Below are 13,482 nucleotides of genomic sequence, written 5' to 3' on the forward strand. Positions count from 1 at the left end.
TATAGCTCTTGGGGCGAAAGGGATCAAAGGATTTGGGGGGAAAGCGGGAACAGGTTACTGAGTTGGATGATCAGCCATGATCATAATGAGTGGCGCAGCAGGTTCGAAGGGCCGAATGGCCTACTCCTGCTCCTATTTTCTATGTTTCTGTGTGCACGATATTAAACATCTTGGGTACTCGTTGTGACCCTGTATTTCAAACTATCCCGCTTTTCCCAACTGCAGACTGAAATGTTGCAATGAGCAGCCTGTATAAAACACTAATGGGAAATAGTATGGAGATAAATTTTTAAAATTGGAATTTTAAATATAATCTAACTCTTCAAAAGTCGCTCTAATTTTTACCATATTATTGTCACTTTTGTTTACAAATGCTTAAATTATTTTTCTTTCATATTGCAGAATGGAGTAGAATTAGAAACTGAGGATAAAAGTGGGAACACACCTCTGAAATTTGCAAGAGAACGCCAGCATAAAGATATCATTGTATATTTAGAAAATACTATCAGCCAATCAAAAAGTCTGATTCCAAGGTTTGACTGGGGGTAAAGTAAAACAATTCAGTTGCCTAATTTTGTTTAATATTACACATTACTCTGGAGACACAGCCTCAGAGGATGTGTTACATTGAACAGTGGTGAAATGTCTATAGTTGAGCACTTGGGCAATGTAATAGTTTTAAGAATATTTGCCAGACTCAACTTAAAGTACTGGAAAACAGCAAACTTTGTAACTACGCTCATGGTGGTGTTAGCAATAGACTTGTTCAATAAGACTGGGAAGCAATGCATTTTTTTAAAATAGCTTGTATTTGCATGGAGAGAGGTAAAATATAGTATCTGTAATTGGAGCAGAGTGATTAAAAAGGTTTCAGATTTATTCCCAGGTTTAATGGATTTTGGCCAGCCTTGAGGTAGGACAAGAAACTGGTTTAAAACCAACAGCCCTTTCAAGGGAGAATGGGTGGAGGTAAATATGATGCTTGGAAAATGTTGCTTTGTTTTGTGAAAATGCATGTTCATAATGTAATGGGCAGGTGGGTGAGGAGGGAACGATGGTGGGAGAAAAGTGCTTACATGGGCTAAACACAATTCAATGCTTCATTGTGCTGCTTTGCAGGTTTCACTGGACTGCTGCAGAGCCAAGTGTCCTTTGTAACTCCCTGTGGTCTGCATGATGTAGGATTATGTGACCTTTATAGTCAGAGTAAAGTTAGGAAAGCAAAGTCAGGTTAATGTTTTATTAAAATGAGCCAAAGGCAGCCAGAATGTTATTGATCTAAAGAATGCTTGATGCGCAAGAATATCCTGATAAGACAAAAGGTGATTCTTAACAGTCAGAATAATTCTGAATTATCATTCATTTGGTGATTCTTAGATGTAACTTATTTTAAACACTTTCTCATATCCTAAAAAAATTAATCTAATAATTTGTATAACCCTAAGCACCTTTACACATAGATATTAATGGCTAGAGAAAGGAATGTTTGAAACCTGAAAATTACTTTTTAACTAGGATCTACAAAGGTAAAAATTTGGCAAATGAGAACAAATGTTCAAACATGCAGAAATCCAACTCCAATCTCCAAACTTTCAATTAATAAAAACAGGATTTAGCTTGTAAATGCTTGTTAAGATAGCAGAAGCTGTGGCTTGGTGGGGATAGAGGGAACAGTCAGATTGGCCGAGCAAGGAAAGTTCTCATGAAACTTGGCTAATTAGAAGTAAAAAGAAAATAATAAGGTACAGTTTTTATTGGCCAAGAATGAACCTTGAAGACGTGGGAGGTGAGTGATAAGCTTGTGAACCTTGGTACTGACATTGCCTATAGGAATGAAACACTGGGTTAAAAAGTGTTGTCATTTCCACAGAGTTTTTACCTGGGGTAAGCATTTAAGATTGAGTTTTACTTACCAGTAATGTTGGGATAGTACGGTATCTCATGTTCTTACACATTGGATGTGAATTTCCATGGGGGTTCTCCCATGCATCCATCATAACTTTTATGGAAGAGCTACAGTAATCCCAGGAAAATGGTGTAAACATCGTCTATGACCTTTTTCCAGGATTAACATGGCTCTTTCACAAAAGTTATAGCAATCAGGAGAACCTCCACAGAAATTCATCCCAGTTGAATTTGTCATGCCTTCCTAATTTATATGCGCTATAAGCGGACTTATTATCAGGCAGTTGCTGTAGAGAGGTTTTATCAGAGATAAAAATGATTATTTTAACCCCCTATCAATCATACGGCCCTCCACAATATGAGATTTTAACTTTAACTTGCTGGCAGGTGAGCAGGAGTGAGATTTAGGGCAGCAGAGGCCTGCATGTCATGGATCTGACAGATTGGTCCTATCACTCATGTAAGTGGTTCGATGGGAGGGGGTTGTTCAGGAGGACATTGCAGTTGTGGGAGTGGGAGGGACCTGGGACAGGGGAGACCCAATGTTTCCTTGTCGGGCCTGAAGGAGCATTTCTGTCCTTCCTGGTCCATAGTGAAACAATAACAACTAAAGCAAAATACTGCAGCTGCTGGAAATCTGAAATAAAAATGAAAGTGCTAGAAATACACAGCAGGTCTAGTAGCATCTGTGGAGAGAGAAACAGAGTTAACATTTCAGGTCTGTGACCTTTCCTCAGAAAAATTAACTCACCACTCTGAGTTTCTTCTGGCCCCAATCCCCTTGCCATTCAATCAGGCCCCCGTGATTCCATCAGAGCCCAATCTGTATATCTGAAGAAGGACTTTGCTGCCTTCCAGTGCTTGTCCCTCTCATCTGCTCACAGGAACAGGTTAAAATTGCAACCCTAGGAAGGCAACAGGATCACGGGGTTAAGTTGCTGCAGCTGGTTTCTACCAGGCTGGCAGGGTTACAATCAGCTAAAATATCAATAACTAACTGTAAGGCATTCTGTGTGAATTATGCAAGTGATCCACCTTCAGATGAGGCCAGCTTCACCCAAAAGAGGAGGAGCCTGAAACTGCACATACATTGCTCCTTCAGGACTCCTGGCTCATTGACAGGCAGGAGGAAAAAGTGAAAAAAGGAGAAATATTCTTCAAAGTGACAGTTCACCAGCAAATACAAGGCTTCACCATTTTCGCCATACAATAACACAAAAGAAAAAGGTGAAAATAGATATTATGGAGTTGAATTTCTATGAGGTTCTCTCAAACGTCTGCCAAATCTTCAACAGAAGATCCACAGACACCCCAGAGAAACTGTGGCACCAATTGGCATTGCTCCTGTCTAAATTCAATCCCTATGATTTTAATTTTCTATTCTTTTAGAAAGAAAAGTCTGTCAGTCTGTGCTACTGGCCCTCCAGCTTCGAGAGCCTGCCCAACATCCTTTAATTGGATGGCGAGTGCACCCTCTGGCCATTAATTGGCCAGTCCTGCGAAACTCATTGTTGGGTGACCATTCCCAACATAGTGCAGGGTTGGGACCCACATTTGATCCTCATGTTGTGGTCCTGACTGCAAACAGAAAATCCTGCCCCAAATTTTTGAAAAGGTACTCCTAGTGCCTCTGGCTAAGGTTACTAAAAGTGGATTAAGCACCATTTGAAAACCTACTTCTTGAGACAACATCCAATGTTCTGTTTATGGATTGCAGGGCTTTCTGAAGTTCTACACCATATAATCAGAGTTGCATCGTCCCTGTTGATCTCAGACCTCCAGGGAGGACAGTGGGTGGTAAAATTATATCTTTACAAACAGTTGCTATTTTTAGCATCATTCGAGAAACGTGGAAATTGCAACCAATGAACACCACTTTTGTGACTCCTGCTACTAGCAACAGAAGTTGAAAATAATGTACAAAGCTGCATTCTCTACATCTTGCCTTAACCTCAAATTCTTCACCATTGTGATCTGGACTGACTGCTGTAGTTGTAAATACAGCACTCAACAGAGTATGATTAAAGAAAGTTTAAAAAAAAAATGTGTACCATCTATATTTACTGTCGGCGGCACTTAGCTGCGCTAAATAAAAGAGTATCTGTGTTTTCCAGAATTCCAATACCTCAAAGCCCAGTTAGCGAAAATGTCATTCCCACATTGAATGCCAGTGAAATCATTTGATTTCTCTAATTCTTTGCAGTTCATTGGTCTTTGGCCCACCTGGAAAATCTAAAGGACCGATGTTTTTCTTTTATGGCTGTTTGCTGTTATGGGGTTACCCTACTTATTTTACACAGGTCAGTAAATTCAGATATGCGAAAGTAGCAGCCAGCAATGTGTTCAATATCCGACATGAAATTACCTCTTAATACAAGATGATATGATCTGCATTTTCCAACTCCATATTTTGCTAATAACTGTGACTGTTGGGGAATTTCCATCCTGCTGCCATATAGATCTATTGATATGGATATCTTGGTATCAGCATTGAACTATATTGACATTATCACCAATAATTGTGGCATGATTGGGGGGGGGGGGGGGTGAGGTGAGTAGCTTTAGAGGCAGCAATGTTAAGGTGCATTGGTGCATTATTATTCTACATCGCAGTGGTTAGCACCGCAACCTCATAACTCCAGCAACCCGGGTTCAGTTCTGGGTACTGCCTGTGCAGAGTTTGCAAGTTCTCCCTGTGTCTGTGTGGGTTTCCGCTGGGTGCTCTGGTTTCCTCCCACAGCCAAAGACTTGCAGGTTGATAGGTAAATTGGCCATTGTAAATTGCCCCTAGTGTAGGTAGGAGAATGGTGGGGATGTGGTGGAGAATATGGGGTTAATGTAGGATTAGTATAAATGGGTGGTTGTTGGTCGGCACAGACTCGGTGGGCCGAAGGGCCTGTTTCAGTGCTATATCTCTAAATAAATAAATAAAGTCATAGGAATGACATTAGTGTTGCTCACCTGCACACATTCAATCCCTGTGTTTGACTGGATCATTGGAATGAGGCATTGTTTAGAGGTCCAGCACTTTTCAGAAGAAGGAAGGTAGAATAATTGGCCAACATATCACTCAAAATTGGCCTGCAGAGCCTCCTTGTAACCATTGCAAATCCGTGTGGAAGGAGGCATGGAGCAAGTCAGCATCTGCCTAATTGCTGAGGCCTGTGGTTGAAGTCATTTCTCTATGACTCTAAAGATCAGGAAAAAAACCAAGGAAGAAAGAACTTGTATTAGGATAAACCTCAGGGTGTTCCAAAGTGCTTTACTACTACTGAAGTATTTTTGAAGTGTAGTCAGCTGATAGGACAGACAGGAGCTCTTGTTTTATGTCACACCCAAAATTCAATGCATCCAATGGTGCAACCCTCCCTCGGTAATGAACTGAGGTGTCAGCCTAAATTATGTGCTTAAGTGTCTGTAATGGAATTTGATCCCATGATTGAAAGACAAGAATGCTACCACTGAGTCAAGGCTGACACATAATCAAAGTAACGAAAGAAATCCTTTTGGCCTCCTTGTCCAGTGAGACAATGGGTAAGCACCTGGAGGTGGTCAGTGGAGTGGTTATAAAGGCCAATTCTAGAGTGACAGACTCTTCCACAGGCGCTGCAGGTGAAGTTGGTTGTCGGGGCTGTTACACAGTGACTCTTTCCTTACACTTCTGTCTCTTTTCCTGCCAACTGCTAAGTCTCTTCGACTCGCCGCTCTTCAGCCCCGCCTTATTTGGCTGTCCACCAACTCTGGTGATCGCTGGCAACTGGCTCCCATGACCTGTGGTCAATGTCGTAGGACGTCATGTCGCGTTTGCAAACGTCTTTAAAGCGGAGACATGGATGGCCGGTGGGTCTGATACCAATGATGAGCTCACTGTACAATACGTCCTTGGGGATCCTGCCATCTTCCATGCGGCTCACGTGGCCAAGCCATCTCAAACGCCGCTGGCTCAGTAGGGCATACATGCTGTGGATGTTGGCCGCCACGAGGACTTCTGCGTTGGAGATACGGTCCTGCCACCTGATGCCAAAGATTCTCTAGAGACAATGAAGATGGAATGCGTTGAGACGTTGCTATTGGCTGACATACGTTGTCCAGGCCTCGCTGCTGTAGAGCAAAGTACTCAGGACACAGGCCTGAAACACACGGACTTTTCTGTTCCGCGTCAGTGCGCCATTTTCCCACACCCTCTTGGCCAGTCTCGTCATAGCAGCAGACGCCTTTCCCATTTGTTGATTTCTGCATCAAGAGACAGATTACCGGTGATGGTTGAGCCTAGGTAGGTGAACTCTTGAACCACTTCCAGAGCGTGGTCTCCGATATTGATGGATGGAGCATTCCTGACGTCCTGTTCCATGATGTTTGTTTTCTTGAGGCTGATGGTTAGGCCAAATTCATTGCAGGCAGCCGCAAACCTGTCGATGAGTCTCTGCAGATGCTCTTCCGTGTGGGATGTTAATGCAGCATCGTCAGCAAAGATGAGTTCCCTAATGAGCACTTGCCGTACTTTGGTCTTCGCTCTAAGACGGGCAAGGTTGAACAATCTGCCATCTGATCTTGTGTGGAGGAAAAGGAAATAATACATATATAAACCATTTTAAGCAAGGTGCTTAATTTGCTAATACTATCGCCTATTATGACATATGCAATGTAGAAAAAAACATTTTGGTTCATACAGTGACATGGCTTCTGGTATTTCAGCTTTGTTCTTTCATACTTCATTTGTGATGCCAGCATCACAGCCAACTTTAAACATATTTTCTTTTTCTCATGAAAAACATGTCCTGCAATAGGGTTTGTGGAGAGTCTGAAAATGTTGAGTTATTTCAATTATAAACTTTAAAAAACTGCAGCATAAGCTAAGTAGTCTTGAAATATCAAAGTATCAAATACATTGATACCTTGCAATGTCATAGACATTGCAGAAGTCTTGGAAACAACAACAGGGATGGAAATCTTTGGGGAAATTTTCAACTGTGAGTTGTCTGTTTCTTGTCTGAAAACAGGCAATTCAAAATCTGGTGGGGTCCTGTGCAGCCATTTGGTTGTCTGAATTGACTTTAAATGAACCCCCGCCCAAAATATGCGATCCTTAAAGGGACTAAAATCTTCTCCCAAAAGATAAGTTTAATTGCTTTTTTTTTTAGAAGTTTTGTCCAGCCAGAAGGAGTAGAAGTGCTTCTTCAGGCCCCCATTCATTCTGCACCGGTTCTCCCCCACTCACCCCAACCTTTACCTGTCAGTTGGCTGTGTGCAATAGACAGCTGATTTTGCTCCTGAACAGGCCAGTGACTTGTAGCAGGTCTCCCATTTGACACTTACAGCTGACCAAAAAATTAATGAGGCCCAAACCTGAAAGCGGTTTTAGCCTCCCAACTTCTGACATCACACCCATTCAACACCCAACCTGAATGTGTAATAATTTGCCACTGAAACCTCTGCAGGTATAATATATTCAGTAAGTGCACAAGACATGATTCTATGTGACTTATGGAATAGTCAATAAAATATTTCAAATAAAAATTAGAAAAAAGATCCAATAGAGCTCTTCTGCAGATTTGACCATTGGTGTAACTCAAGATTTAATCATATTTTATTGACCTGTAAAACCTATGTCTTTTATAATTCATGAAAATTGACTGAGATCCTGCGAATAGAAAAATAATTGTTAGAACTTATAGATAGTAAAGTATGATCCACACCATTTTTATCGTTTTCATTCCACAAAAATATCTTTTTCTCTATTCTTGATTGGAGAGTCTCTCAATCTGTCGAAAAGACAGTGCAGTAGATATTAGATTACAAACGTATCCAAGGCAAATTCATTAATCTGCCACTAATGACTTCAGTTGCTGTCTATTCTATTGCACAGATTGTCTCGATCTCCTTCAACAGGCTATGGTGCTTCCATATCACCTTCTTGATCAGCAATGCACTGATGTGGTATCTATTTCTAAAAGCTTCCCTGATGGATCCTGGTTTCCTTCCAAAAGACAGTGAGGAATATGATCATGCACTTAGACAGGTATAACTCCCAGTCTTTCTCCTGGGCCAAGGAAATTGTATCTTGCATGAAATTCCAATGACTGTTTTATCACCAATTGTTTATATCCAATTCATGTCACAGTCTGTGATTTTAAGTATTAGTAAATATAGTCGTTTGGCAGTACACAACGTGAATATTGCTGAAAATAGAGACATGTTGTTGAAGCTTTTCGTCTTGCACTTATCAAGACAATCCACAAGAATACCAATGTAAGGGAAAGCAACAACTTTATACTGTATGAGAAGAGCTTGACTTTGATTGGTCAAGGCATTGCCCGGAGGAATGAACTAGTGAATGACTGTCACTTATTTTGTTTAGCTGAAACAGGCGCAATGTGTGTACATGTTCTTTCTGTCTGCAAAGAACAGGGCCATTTGTATTAATATATGTAACTTCTAGTACACGCAAATTACACACTGTGAGCCTTACTGACAATCTTAAATTGGTTGGCAGCCTAATTCTTAACACACTGAGAATTATTTAGCAAATGTTGTCCAATCGCGGAATCACATCTAATGTTGGACACTGTGTTTTGAGTTTTGCAAGCAAGGGCTGGTTGGGTACGGCCTGTACCTTGCCCATTGCAAACAACGAAAAGGACATGTTATTTGATACGATCCACCAGCCTTTGGGACATACGACCTATATACCTAGCATCACACTGGCATTGAAATCGCAGAGGCACTGGCCATAATTTTTCAGTCATCCTTAGACTCAGGGGTGATGCCAGAGGACTGGATAATTGCAATCGTTACACCCTTGTTCATAAAAGGGTGTAAAGATAAGCCCAGCAATGACAGGCCAGTCAGTTTAACTTTTGGTGGTGGGAGAACTTCTATAAAAAATAATTTGGGACAAAATCAATAGTCACATGGACAAATGCGAGTAAATTAAGGAAAGCCAGCATGGACTTCTTAAGGGAAAATCATGTTTAACTATCTTGCTGGAGTTTTTGAGGAGATAACAGAGGGTTGATGAGGGCAATGCTGTTTATGTGGAGTACATGGACTTTCAAAAGGCATTTGATACAGTGCCACACAACAGACTTGTGAGCAAACTTGTTGCTCATGAAATAAAAGGGACAGTAGCAACATGGATACGAAACTGGGTGAGTGACAGGAAACAAAGAGTAGTGGTTAATGGATGTTTTTCGGGCTGGAGGAAGGTTTGTAGTGGAGTTCCTCAGCGATCAGTGTTGGGACCCTTGCTTTTCCTGAGATATATTAAGCTAGATCTTGGTGTACAGGGCTCAATTTCAAAGTTTGCAGATAATACAAAACTTGGAAGCATTGTGAACTGTGAGGAGGATAGTGTAGAACTTCAAAAGGACATATACAATTTGGTGGAATGGGCAGACAGGTGACAGATGAAGTTCAATGCAGAGAAATGTGAAGTGATTCATTTTGGTAGGAATAACATGGAGAGACAGTATAGAATAAAGGGCACAATTCTAAAGGGGGTGCAGGAGCAGAGAGACCTGGGTATATATGTGCATAAGTCATTGAAGTTGGAAGGACAGGTTGAGAGAGCGGTCAATAAAGCATACAGTATCCTGGGCTTTATTAATAGGGGTATAGAATACAAGAGCAAGGATGTTATGTTGAACTTGTATAAGACACTTGTTTGGCATCAGCTGGAGTATTGCATCCAGTTTTGAGTGCTGCACTTTAGGAAAGACGTGAGGGCATTCGAGAGAGTACAGAAAAGATTCACAAGAATGGTTCCAGGGATGAGGAATTTCAGTTATGAAGATAGATTGGAGAAGTTAGGACTGTTTTCCTTGGAGAAGAGAAGGCTGAGAGGTGATTTGATAGAGGTATTCAAAATCATGAGGGGGCTGGACAGAATAGATGGAGAGAAACTGTTCCCACTTGTGAAAGGATCGAGAACGAGAGGGCACAGATTTAAAGTATTTGGTAAAAGAAGCAAAAGTGACATGAGGAAAAACTTTTTCATGCACCAAATGGTTAAGATCTGGAATGCGCTGCCTGAGAACATGGTGGAGGCAGGTTCAATGGAAGCATTCAAAAGGGAATTAGACAGTTATATGAAAAGGAAGAATGTGCAGGGTTATGGGGAGAAGGCAGGGCAATGGAACTGAGGGAATTGCTCTTTCGGAGAGCCAGTGCGGACACGATAGGCCAAATGGCGGCCTTCTGCACTGTAACAATTCTGTGAAATTCATATATCACATGACTCGTTTGTGTGATAGGCAGGACGTCTTTATGGCTTCACGGCAGCATCCTGTTAGTGGCGAACAGCACACGTGTTGCTACTGCATAGTAGCAGCGTGAAACAGCTAGCTTCACCTGTTGCTTAAATTTTTGGGATACATTACCCTTTCAAGGTAATTTGAGGTAGACTGGGCACTTTTTGGGGCCGAAAATGATGGCCTTAGGCCCGTCCGTTAGTTTGCGCGATATACAGCGAGAAATAATCTGATCAGGGTAGCCATTGTCATGCAGGATGCCTGGTGCATTCTCCATGGCAACACCTCTACCAATCAGAGTTCACTTGCTAACCAATCAGCAATCTCCTCATACAGTTTCAAGTTGTTGCTTTCCCTTACATTGGTATTCTTGTAGATTGTCCTGATGAGTACAAGATGAAAAGCTTCGACAACATGTCTCTATTTTCAGTAATACAGTAAATATCTTCATCCATGCGGACCAGAAATAAGTTTTCTGTAAGTATATAAAGTTTTTTTTTCATTTGCAATCACTAGGATTGGTGCAATATTACAGTAATAGGGGAAGGTGAGTTAAATATATCTATTATTCAAAATGTAAAATGAATCACACTTTCTAGAAAGTGAAAACGAATCTTAAAATGCTGATTGCTCCTCAGCTGCAACCTGAAACTGACAACACAACAATTTCCAAAGTTCCCTGGCCAATCAACAATAAAGTCTGAGCAACCTTGGGCTATATTTAATTTTTGCAATTAGACTTTTTGGACTAAAAGAAGCAGGCTACTTAGACCGAGGTACTAACATTGTGCATTCCATGGTGCAATACTGATATCACTATAAAACAGCAAATCGTTCAATTTACCATTATTGACCTGAAGAATTATACTTTTCATAAAGGGAAAGAAAGTCACTTAATGCTGGGTACTTCTGACAATTTACAAGCACTTTCCAATCTACAAAGTTCTCTGGCCAAAAATAATTAAATTCTGGCCTGAGCCTTTAATTATTTAACAACAATCAGACTTTGCGAGTTTAAAAGGACATAGCTCCGCCTTAGAGTAATATATTGCACATGACATAGGATAATACTGCAGTCCTTGTAAAACAGTATATCATGGGCAATGGAATGGGAGAGGCACCAGTGTGTGTGAATGTGTATATGTGATTTTGTCAATTTAGTTCAGGTGTTGGAGGTGAAAATTACCCACAGCGTGTTTTTTCTATAAAATATGAAAACAAGATTAAAACAAAAGCTTTTCAACTTTTCACTGGGGTTTTTTCTGAAAAAAATGTTACTTTATTCAAGGAGTTATTTACAATATCAAAATAAAACTTTCGACTTTGAATTTAAACATTGTTTAATCAAGCAGGGCGTACGACCAGGTGAGGAAGGTGTCTAGGGGTCTATTACTATCTTCACCTGGTCTTATTGTAACAGAGTTTAATTTTAAACGCACTGTGTTTTGAGCTCCCCCTTTGTGAATCCTTGTTCACAGCTTTCCAATTATAAGGCAAAGAAATTAGCACAAACAGGCTTTCTCAGGTTTAAAGAAGAAACGTGAAATTTATTAAACCTTAAACGTAAACTGTAATGCAGTTAATGCCTACGGATATGCAACGCGGCAATGCTAGCATGTGTATATCACGTGTGCATGCTAGCATGGGTACGTAGCAACAGAAAAGTGGAGAGGAGAATACAGTAGAGTAGGAGGTTTGAGGCAATATCAGAAGGGTTTCTTTTTTACTGTGCTTCAAGCTCACTTGATTGTAGACCTGTTGTCTCCTGTTGTTCGTCGGGGCCCAATGTTCTTCTTAAACCTTGTTCACATAGGAGACTTTTCTTTCTTTGAGGCTCACATGTTTTCACAAGATTCAATTCTGTGGGAAAGAGATGGAGGCAGGCAGGACTGGAGAGATTCTGTTCCAACCGAGAGCACTCGGCGTTCTGAGTTCAAGTACAGTTTTCTCCAATTTTAAAAATCTCAGTTCAAACCTCTGCAACAGCCAGTTAGTCATGTGGCTAAAACTGGTCTGACCACTTCTGTGTTTGTGGATTCTGCTATCTTAGCAGTTGACCTAGAATGCTAGCTCCCCCCACCTTCAATGTCTGGTAATCAAAAGTCCATTGTTCGTTGAATGGTTAGGGCATGGTCCTTTGTCCCTTGTTCCAACTCTGCTAGTTACTATGCAAATATCTTTCCAGTCAGGGGCTTGCAATTTTAAGTTTTAATGTTCATGTGGCGAAATAATGTGTGCCTCAGTCTTGACTGGGGGGACGGGGGGGTTTGCCTGACAAGGGAGGCACTGATTAAAAGTCATGATTGAGGCAGAACAATTCAGTAACATGGTACAATGCTACAGATATTTTGTAAAGAAGGAAAGAAGTAGTTTTATCTTAAGTTTTATGTATTTCTTGGCATTACTATAAAATGAACTAACTGAAAAAATGAATAATAAAGAGTTCTGTCTTGAATTTATATTCCAGGATTGACTTATTTAACTGTGGTATATATTTATCTACCTACAGTGGGTAAGGAAAACATTATCTGTTTTCCAAAAACTAATTTTAAAAAAATTTACAGTCTCTGAGGAGATCTCTTATAAAAGTCTTTCATTGCAATTCTGAATGCAAGCCCTACATCCACCCTCAGTGCACCTTCCAATAACATAACCTCAGATTCACTGTGGACAACACTACAGGAGATATGTTAAGATAAAAATGTTGCATTTAACATGCACTTTGTCCCACATACTGCCTACAGCATATGGGCCCCCCTGAGACTGTTCGGAGTGGGTGGGGTGTGGGCTGGTGAGCCATAGAATTTCAACAGGAGGCTGGGGGCAGAGGGCTCGTTGCCTCCCCATTGACAAGCAATTTTGTCAGGGGTGGGATAGGCTGACAATGGCCTTTCCACCCAGAGGCCAATTGAGGCCCTTAGTGACCTATTAATGGCTACTTAAGGACCTCTTCACTGCACTGCTGGGATTTAACCAGTGGTGGGAGGTACCTCTGCCACACGTGGAGGTTGTACAGTAATACAAGGTACCCTCCCTGCGGGCTTGTGGGATCTGTGACCCATGGATGACCCCCGCCGGGAAAAACTCAAACTTCCTGGAACCTCTCATCCACCACTTAATGCCCACCCTCCCACCTCTCCTCGCCAGGGCCAGTCCTCACCTACGTCTGGTCCAGGTCTCCAGTGCTGGGTCTGGGTCCAAGGCCTCTGCAGTACCAGCAGTGGCCACCGCTCCCGGTGGCACTGCTAATGCTGCTGAGCTGCCAGTCCTGTGATTGGCCAGCAGCTCTTGGAGGCATGATCCCCTTCTTTAAACGGATGGTGATCCT

At 41.4% G+C, this 13,482-nt stretch overlaps 1 protein-coding gene across 5 annotated transcripts in view; it reads left to right on the forward strand.

Annotated features, from left to right (window-relative positions):
* Positions 1 to 13,482, forward strand: part of LOC137375472 (uncharacterized) — a 112,889-nt gene that overhangs the window by 67,020 nt on the left and 32,387 nt on the right. For 2 of the 5 annotated variants that reach the window (XM_068042794.1, XM_068042774.1), the window contains 3 exons: positions 403 to 545; positions 4,109 to 4,205; positions 7,772 to 7,924. In XM_068042794.1, coding sequence (XP_067898895.1) covers positions 403 to 545; positions 4,109 to 4,205; positions 7,772 to 7,924 — 393 coding nt within the window. The remainder of the gene's footprint in view (positions 1 to 402; positions 546 to 4,108; positions 4,206 to 7,771; positions 7,925 to 13,482) is intronic. The other 3 variants (XM_068042784.1, XM_068042805.1, XM_068042814.1) reach the window with 3 other exon arrangements.

The sequence above is a fragment of the Heterodontus francisci genome, chromosome 1, assembly GCF_036365525.1.
Source record: "Heterodontus francisci isolate sHetFra1 chromosome 1, sHetFra1.hap1, whole genome shotgun sequence".
NCBI classification, from domain to species: Eukaryota; Metazoa; Chordata; class Chondrichthyes; order Heterodontiformes; family Heterodontidae; genus Heterodontus; species Heterodontus francisci.